At 37.7% G+C, this 10,616-nt stretch overlaps 1 protein-coding gene across 1 annotated transcript; it reads right to left on the bottom strand.

Annotated features, from left to right (window-relative positions):
• Positions 1-399: 399 nt before the first annotated feature.
• Positions 400-3,321, bottom strand: LOC135473287 (protein artichoke-like). Its single transcript, XM_064753134.1, has one exon. It carries the CDS (start codon positions 3,319-3,321, stop codon positions 400-402), a length of 2,922 nt encoding a protein of 973 aa, XP_064609204.1.
• Positions 3,322-10,616: the final 7,295 nt, after the last annotated feature.

Raw genomic sequence — 10,616 nt, 5'->3', positions numbered from 1 at the left:
ATGTCATGATTGTACTAAGTTCTCTCCCCTGCGTCCAACCATATCCTATATTTGTAATGTTGTTTGATTTATTTATTTCAAAGGTCCTATTGGCGGAAGAAACTATGCAGAGTGGATTCGAAATGAAGACTCAAAAACCAACAAAATTCGACAAATATCTGACAAGCCGTGATACGGTAATTTGCCACTGTTTAAGCATTTAGATGAACAGTTAAAATAAGAAATTTACTGAGTTAAAATTACGAAATAATCTATATTAATATGTATATTTATGTTGTCATTGTTTCTTTATACTGTATATACCTGTATATGCCAACGACTTTTTTTGAAGCACGAGTTAATATAAAACGCTTTTGTGTCTTGAGTTTTATGCCAAAATGTCTTTAAGTCGTTTCTTTGTTAATCTATAGTCTCATACAATGAACCACCACTAATCGTGTTTCTAGTCTGTTCCTGACCAGAACCACCAACTTTATCCCGTCGGACAACTGGCTCGCCAGGCACCAACGATTTGGTGACATTATGCTTTGATCTGACAACCAGACAGGACAAAAACGTAATGTTGATCAAAAGACAAGCACCGAGCGCTATGCCAAGAGCCATGGATGGTAAATGGAACCCATTTTGCACGTTAGCAGTACCCTCTACGTCCATGCACACGCGTTCAGTTCGCGAGTCTGGGTACACTTGGGCCTCTATGCAGATGTTATACAGGTAACCAGAAAGCAGACCTGACAAGACAGCAGAACGCTCCTCCGGATGGTATAGTCTCTCTCTGTCATCGTTTGAGTCAGCGCCCAATTCGTACGTCAGCCGGTAACCCAGGACGGTACCTGGACCCTGTACTGACCAATGAATAATGACTTCCTTATCAACGATGTCAGCGGTGAGATTGCGAAAAACTACAATGTAGTCCTCCTTACACAAAGTTACCTTGGACTGGAGCTCAGAGGTTGTTGTCGGGTTAGTTCCACATCCATTGACATCGTAGCACTGCAACAGGAAGAGTTCCTTATCAGGAGGCGAGTGGCAGCGGGCTTTGTCAATCTTAAGACTGATGGGTGTATTCCTCAACCAGGCCGCTGTACAGTCACAGCGCAGTGGATTATCCGACAGGTAGAGATTTCTAAATTTGGAACCAGACAACAGACTCCGTAAATCGGGAATTACAGCGACCTGATTAGAACGAAGATCAATGAATTGAAGAGAAGTCGCCGTCACAAATGTTTCCGATGATATGGTGTGCAGTTGATTGCCCGCTAGATAAAGGTAATTCAGTCTTAACACCGAGCTCTTGTTCACTGGAGTCAAAGCACCAAGACTCTTCAGCTGGTTATGACTCAGGTCCAGAACTAAAACGCCACCAAGGCAAGCTTCAGGGGAGATATGAAGAATAGCGTTTCGCGAAAGGTTTAGCGTGTGAACCTTCCGTAAAGCACATGTGTCGTGCGACTCGGTGAAATTAACTGGGGAACTTTCAGCACTGGTAAAATTATTATAAGACAGGTCCAAGAGATAAACCCGTTCTATATTTGTAACACTTACCGATGTGCTGATTCTGTTATTTCTCATTCTTATACTTACTGGAGCATTTGGTCCACTACCTATGGCTACAAACAGATTGTGAATGCCATTATTCTCAGCATAGATATTTATCATGGAACTATTGTAGACAATGACGCCAAGCTGGGTAAGGTCGTTGTTTGAGACATTGAACTTGACAACATTGTATTGACCGATGATTTCTACAGGAGTTTTGTCACCAAATCCCTTCAAGTTATTATTGGAAAGATCTGTTGTTGCGGGTAATCCGGTTCCATTAGTCGGGAAGATGCCTTTTAGAGAGCAGTTCCTTACGCGGAGCTCTTCCAGCTGTACGAAACGAGCCACGATATCTGCTGATAAGGGAGGTAACTTTGCGTGAGACATATGCAGAATACGTAGGCGTTGCAACACTGGTAATCTTTCAAATAAGTGTAAGATTGAGGGGACAGCCACGTGGTTGTTGTCCAAGTACAGACTATATAAAAAAGGGAACGACTCTTCAAACAAATCTTGCGGAATGTTCCGTATGTGGTTATTGCTCGCAAAGAGATGCTGTAACACTGATGAGTTTGTTAGAACTCCCTGTGGTATTTCCGTCAATTTGTTGTCGGTCAAGGTTAAAACTATGAGATCAGTTAAATTCCTGAATGCTCCTGACTGAAGAGTCGATAAGCTGTTGTTGTGCAAATAAATATAAGCGATCCTGGTCAGATGTCTAAAGGCATCAGCCATCACAAAATTCATAAGGTTGTCAGCAATGCTGGAAATTCTGTTGTTTTCTAAGTTTAAAGTCCTAAGTTTTGTGAGTGGTCGTAGTAGTTTAGGTTGAAGATACGTCAGCATGTTTGACGAAACGTCAAGATCGATAAGATTGGAACAACCTTCAAACAACTTCAGGGGTAAATCCGACAAAAGGTTGTGGCTGACTGAGAATCTCTGTAGTTTACCCAATCCGTTGAGTATTGTCTCCGGTAGAGATGATATCTGGTTACGGCCCAGAGAAATGGTTTCTATATCAGTGTTGCGCAGGAAGAGGGTATCTGGTAAAACCACGAGGGCATTGTTGTCCACATAGAGTCGTTGTAGATTGGTTAACTGGTCGAAAGTTCTTACGTGAAACCCTGAAATCTCATTTCCACGTATATCCAGAGATTTCAAAGAAATAAGACCTCGGAAAGGAAGACCCTCAAACTCAGCAATTTTGTTGTAGGAAATACTTAGATAGGTGAGTTGATGAAGTGGACCTAGTGCATCAGACTCGATCTTATCAATGCAGGTGCTTTCAAGGTTAAGAGTTTCCAGCAACGTGAGGTTTAAAAAGTCTTCATTTCGAATTGTACGTATTCTGCCGCCAGTCAATGTAAACGACGTCATTTTTTTCAGATTTGCGATCGCACATCTGGGCATGGTAGACAGCATGGCATTATTCAAAAGTGACAACTGAGTTAATGAGTTCTCTAGTCCATTAAAATCCCGGCACTCAAAATGAGACATCCCTGTCCCTGAAAAAGTCAGTGTCACAACAGGTAATTCTTTGAACGCACCTTTTGCAATAGAATCGATTCCATTTCCGGATATGCTTAAAGATTGAAAATACACATTCGTGGGCAGAAATTTCGCTACTTCCCCAGTTACAACGTTGTAACAGTTGATATAAGAGTTATTTCTTGGTTGGCAATTACAGCGTGGGTCAACGGGGCACTGACCACGTCCATTATCGAGCAGGATATTCGCCGAGACGAAGATGGTCAGCAGACCGTACGTAGGCTCTCTCATCCTGTGCCGGTACTGGTGTCGTCCTCTTCTTAGCTGCGATCTATAACATGCATAAGGTTTACATCTAAAGCTTACATCTTCTAGATCATAAGATATCTTATGTATAAGGCTTGCATCTTAACACCTCTGATAAACTGTAGACAGGGGTATGCCTCTGATGATGTTACTAAGAGTCGGACTAAAATTTACCCTTGGCATGTCTGAATATGGACAGTGCCGGGCTTTTTGTTACCTTTGTGGTGCTAACCTACATATTAGTTGAAATTTCCTGTTAGGTTATTTGATAAAAGGGTGGGATGTTTTCATTCAACTGTATCTACTCTATACATTGTACATTATCTGACATCGCCTTTTCTAAAGCTTCATTCAGCTGCAGAAAGTGCCGACTACTTTTTTTCCCTTCTGACTTCCCACTGTGAAATACACGACATATATTTAGATTCAAAAACTTAGACGTCGTTGCATACATGTACATTCGTATATAAATCCTGAACGTTACAGATCAGCAGTGCATTTCCAGGACAACGTTCAACGCAAACTAACGAAGAAAATATATATAATAAGAAATTACGGCGGAGTCCTGAAGGAGGGAGTAGTTAATTATAATTAAAGACCTATAGCACAGAGAGTACATCCAGAGCAGCAACGATAGTGTGATAGCTGGCAAATTGGTCACTCGTAGCCGTTGAAATACGACCGCTTGACAATTTACCTCAGTTTGGGTTTTGTTCTAAATGTTGTAAATGATTATTTAGTATCCAGTTATGTCCCCCCAAACCTCCCGCTAGCAGCATGGCTTAAACAGAATTAAGAAAAAAATGCATTGGTGTTAATTGCAAGATATTAGACGTTACTTATCTAGAGTCAATTCAAATGCTGTATTGTCATCATATTTAACATACAATAAGATTAAAACAATGCAAAGAAGCTATGAGCAAGGTTAGAGCAAGGCCCGATGTTGAATTCACTGATTTCACTAAAATATCGTCTCGAGAAATGACACTTATGAAAACTACAAAGCACTCGGAGAGCGCAAACTTCCCTCACAATAAAATGTACAAGTGCCCCACTAAAGACAAAGGGATGGCGACTCCGTGACATAGAATGATTTAATGCGTTTCAAGGGAATCTGATTATCCTAATGGACAGTTGTCATCTAATGATAGAATACATGTATATTGGAACCTGAAATGTGAGTATCCAACATACAATAATTAAAAACGTACCACATATCCCAATGGCTTTAAAAACTAAATTTACGTTTTTAGACGGGTAAAGCATTTTCAAGCATGTTTTCCACGGTGTGGCAAACATTACATAAATCTGAATCGTTTACCTTGAACCGCTTTAGATAGCCATTGACTTGGATAACAGACTGCAAAGGAATTATTTCTGTCAAATCCCCACAATTCCAACACAGTAAAATACTGGAAATTGTACAGCAATGGTAATGGGCTCTGGAAAGCTCGTACTGACCTCGGAATATTTCGTAACAAAGTCGACACTCATGAGTCAAGCTCGTGAATACATCGGTCTATACTCCAAAATAGTCGACATGTGCAGGAAACATCATTTCATCAAGACTTTACTCAGAAAATGTGTCCAGGTGGAAGATTTGGTATTTTCAAGGGAAATAACTCTATTTGGCATACCCAGAAAATGAAATCGATAGACTTATTTGACGTAATAGCGTGTATGCAAAACAGTGGCATGTCTGCGACGTGTAGAATAGTTTGCATAAAGGATAAATCATACACTGTGCAGAACATTTTAGCAAATATTACCTTGTGGTGTAAGTGGAATATTATTTTGTGGTATAAGGGGAATGTTCACTTGTGGTGTAAGTGGAATATTACCTAGTGGTGTAAGTGGAATATTATTTTGTGGTATAAGGGGAATGTTCACTTGTGGGGTAAGTGGAATATTACCTAGTGGTTTAAGTGGAATATTACCTAGTGGTATAAGTGGAATATTACCTAGTGGTATAAGTGGAATATTACCTTGTGGTATACGTGGAATATTACCTAGTGGTATAAGTGGAATATTACCTTGTGGTATAAGTGGAATATTAGCTTGCGGTATGAGTGGAATATTACCTAGCAGCATAAGTGGAATATTACCTAGTGGTATAAGTGGAATATTACCTAGTCGCATAAGTGGAATATTAGCTTGTGGTATGAGTAGAATATTACCTAGTGGTGTAAGTGGAATATTACCTAGTGGTGTAAGTGGAATATTGCCTAGTCGCATAAGTGGAATATTAGCTTGTGGCATGAGTGGAATATTACCTAGTGGTGTAAGTGGAATATTACCTAGTGGTATAAGTGGATTATTTCCTAGTGGTATAAGTGGAATATTGCCTAGTAGCATACATATAAGTGGAATATTACCTAGTAGCATACATATAAGTGGAATATTACCTAGTAGCATACATGTAAGTGGAATATTACCTATTGGCATACATACAAGTGGAATATTACCTATTGGCATACATGTAAGTGGAATATTACCTATTGGCAAACATGTAAGTGGAATATTACCTATTGGCATACATACAAGTGGAATATTACATAGTAGCATACATATAAGTGGAATATTACCTAGTAGCATACATGTAAGTGGAATATTACCTATTGGCATACATACAAGTGGAATATTACCTAGCAGCATACATACAAGTGGAATATTACCTAGAAGCATACATATAAGTGGAATATTACCTAGTAGCATACATGCAAGTGGAATATTACCTAGTGGCATACATTTAAATGGAATATTACCTAGTAGCATACATATAAGTGGAATATTACCTAGTAGCATACATATAAGTGGAATATTACCTAGTAGCATACATATAAGTGGAATATTACCTAGCAGCATACATATAAGTGGAATATTACCTAGTAGCATACATATAAGTGGAATATTACCTAGTAGCATACATGCAAGTGGAATATTACCTATTGGCATACATACAAGTGGAATATTACCTATTGGCATACATGTAAGTGGAATATTACCTAGTAGCAAACATGTAAGTGGAATATTACCTATTGGCATACATATAAGTGGAATATTACCTAGTAGCATACATATAAGTGGAATATTACCTAGTAGCATACATGTAAGTGGAATATTACCTAGTAGCATACATATAAGTGGAATATTACCTAGTAGCATACATATAAGTGGAATATTACCTAGTAGCATACATGCAAGTGGAATATTACCTAGTAGCATACATATAAGTGGAATATTACCTAGTGGCATACATATAAATGGAATATTACCTAGTAGCATATATATAAGTGGGATATTACCTAGTAGCATACATATAAGTGGAATATTACCTAGTAGCATACATATAAGTGGAATATTACCTAGTAGCATATATATAAGTGGAATATTACCTATTGGCATACATATAAATGGAATATTACCTAGTAGCATACATATAAGTGGAATATTACCTAGTGGCATACATATAAGTGGAATATTACCTAGTAGCATACATATAAGTGGAATATTACCTAGTAGCATACATATAAGTGGAATATTACCTAGTAGCATACATATAAGTGGAATATTACCTAGTAGCATACATATAAGTGGAATATTACCTAATAGCATACATATAAGTGGAATATTACCTAATAGCATACATATAAGTGGAATATTACCTAGTGGCATACATATAAGTGGAATATTACCTAGTAGCATACATATAAGTGGAATATTACCTAGTGGCATACATATAAGTGGAATATTACCTAGTAGCATACATATAAGTGGAATATTACCTAGTAGCATACATGTAAGTGGAATATTACCTAGTAGCATACATATAAGTGGAATATTACCTAGTGGCATCAGTGGTATTTTGTCTAGTAGCTTAGCTCAAGAATAATAATTAGCTTCTTGTTAAAATATTGTGAATGGTTCGATGAAAAACATAGATCTCTGGCTCATCAATATTCTACCTCTCTTCATAGTGTAGAAATTACAGGAAATTCGAGGATTAAACTAAGACAGATCAGTTCCTCAGGAGTACTACAGTGTGAAAACAATGTCCAACGCATGCAAAAAAAGTGTCTTTCTGTGACCATCTGGAGTCAACTTTATAATGTTAATATCCTGACGATCAGCGAGTATGGTACACCTAAAGAACTAGTCACGCCATAGGGGTATCACTCTATTAGTCCTAAGATTACAATGCTAAAACTAAGCACCAGACACACCATTATTACAGCCATTTCCCTTTTGATTTAATGTGAACACATATTAAATGTGATGACAGCACGCAATTTTTAAGTAATTCTAGACCAGTGAATAAATTGCAAATATCTTCAGTGCATTTGTTAACATTATTTTGCAGAAGTCACGGTGCTGGTGGGCGTATATGATGCTGCCTTAGAATAAAACCCTAACTCAGGTAAACTGACAAGAGGCTGTATTTCACCGGTTACGTGTTACCAACTATGTACCTGTCGTCACTGTTCTGCTTTTCCTGTCTATGGTGGGCCGGATAATTGAGCGCAAAATTCTCTCTCATAACTTTCTTTCCGTGTATGTATACTTTATTTGGAGTATTTTCCTTTGAAAGGTATTTTGGTTGACATATGAATGTCTTTTGATCTGTGAAAGGTTAAAAGGTTCAAAACTGAGGGGTACCTGGGTATAAATTAGTTTCTAAGACTAACATCCTGATGCAAGGTGCTACATTTGCCTTCAGGCATGTTTCAATACAAAGTAAATTGTAATGGCAAAAAAGAAGAAAACACTTGCTTATAAATTGCTCACCGAAAACATTTCGGGACACAATTTCTTACATAATGTCCTGTTTATTAAGATGGTTCTAAATTTATCCCACTATGTCCTTGATCGTACGTTATAGAATCTTGAGTGCTAACCAAACACTATACTCCAGTACCCTATTAGCACACTATTTACACAGTCTTGTTCTCTTTGATCAGAACAGTTGTATTACCACCTTTGAACTCTCATTGACTTAAGACTCAAGTACCGCCCCATAAACAAATATGTAAACTTGCATTACGATCCTGACCTTGGTGGCGACATCATTTTGTTAGTGTGAAAAGATCGTGTTTGATAATCCAGTACCTACTATTTCCAGTAGTTTGACATTTGAATATATAGAGGCCCAGAGACCCCTTTGATGATTGAGGCTTTCTCTGTTACTACATTAGTATTCCTGAACGACATCGGCTTGGTGACGTAGTGGAATTCATTAAACAGTTATATACATGACCGCTAAATAAATTCTTTTTGTACACTCAAAAAAAAATGAATAATACAGTGTCATATTCGACATAATATTCTGTTGGTCTAATAGAATGTGTATGTTGAATTAATAGAATGTGTTATGTTTGATAGAATAATCTGTTGCAATACCAGAAAACATTTTAGCATCACTCAAACAACAGACTTTCTGTTAATATTAACATGAATTTTTTGAGTGTAGCCAGACTCTGAAACACACGTTGGTGGATAATAGTCCGTGGGTGCGTTTGTTGACTGATAACACTTTACAACCCCGCAGTGAAGGCGTTTGTGAAGAACTATTGGACAGCAAACGGAGAATAAATATTGTGTGTGAATGGTCTTTCTCAGAAATATACCTGAACAGTTGTTTGCCATAGCAACTTATTAGGCTGGAACCTTGTATGCTATAATAGGATAGATCCTAATGCCTTGGTTGAGAGATGACTCTAGCATTTAACACCACTCTCTTGTTTCTTCATATAAGTACTTCCCATGAAGAGTCACTTCATATGCTTAATAATTTCACATTTAAATCCCATGAACCCTGTACTTGATTGCCCAAGTTCGGACTTAAAATCACCCAGTACGAGGCTCAAAATGAAAAGAACTAGGCGCTTCAAATTTCCCATAACCGAAAACGTGGGAGCAATATGCCCTCCAAAACAACACAAACAGAGCGATAACACGATCTGATCATGGACACCATGCACATTTGTCACACAGGGCAATACTGATGAACATCCGGGACTTGTGGGAATTTTGACCCTTTATGATAGATTACACCTCTTGATGTATGTGAACGAATATTGCAATATTATTGCATATACTGGAAAAATATATTTTGCTAAAGTATTACATTCGTCTGTGTACATTGTTCCTCTGCATATATATGAGTCAATATGGTATTGTGTTTATCCTCAATGTAACGGTAGTTTGTCATTTGAACACTATATATCACTCACTTACCTGCCGTTTGACCAGTCAGTAGGTATTTTCACGGTAGAATAATCACAAAAATAAATGAACATTTATACTATGTTTTGAGCAAAAATCAATGACCATATTTCCTGTAGTACGAAGTCAACCAAAGTGTACTCATACTACATGTATAATGTGAGCACAATAAATGATTATGAGTATTTTTACCGTTACAGTAGTATGAGCACAGACTGTGAGTACTTTTACCGTTACAGTAGTATGAGCACAGGCTGTGAGTACTTTTACCGTTACAGTAGTATGAGCACAGACTGTGAGTACTTTTACCGTTACAGTAGTTTGAGCACAGACTGTGAGTACTTTCACCGTTACAGTAGTATGAGCACAGACTGTGAGTATTTTTACCGTTACAGTAGTATGAGCACAGGCAGTGAGTATTTTTTTCCAACATTGAATGGAATGGAAAGAACAGAATGGGTACAATCCGTTAACCATTTTCCACTGTAGAATCAACACAATCTGTATGATTTTCACTTTAGGATGAGCAAGATCAATAATCATTTCAAATGTAGGATGAGCACAGTCAGTGAGCATTTTCACTGTAGAACGAGCACAATCAGTAAGCATTTTCAGTGTATAATTAGCACAAACCGTAAACAATTTTTACTGTAGAATGAGCACAAACGGCTAGCATTTTGATTGTAGAATGAACACAAGCAGTAAGCATTTTAACTGTAGAGTTAGCACAAACACTAAGCATTTTCACCGTAGAATGACCACAAATGGTAAGCATTTTCACTTTAGGATGAGCACAATCAGTAATCATTTTCACTCTAGAATGAGCTCAGTCAGAAAGCATTTTCACTGTAGAATTAGCACAAACAGTTAGCAATTTCACCGTGGGGTGAGCACAATCAGTAATCATTTTCACTCTAGCTTGAGCACAATCAGTAATCATTTTCACTGTAGAATGAGCACAGACCGTAAGCATTTTCACTGTATAATGAGCACAAACAGTAAGCATTTTCACTGTAGAATGAGCACAATTTATTTATTTATTTATTTCATTAGTGTTT

This window comes from Liolophura sinensis, chromosome 8 (genome assembly GCF_032854445.1).
Source record: "Liolophura sinensis isolate JHLJ2023 chromosome 8, CUHK_Ljap_v2, whole genome shotgun sequence".
Taxonomy (NCBI): Eukaryota; Metazoa; Mollusca; class Polyplacophora; order Chitonida; family Chitonidae; genus Liolophura; species Liolophura sinensis.
This window is presented reverse-complemented; position numbering and strand designations above follow the sequence as displayed.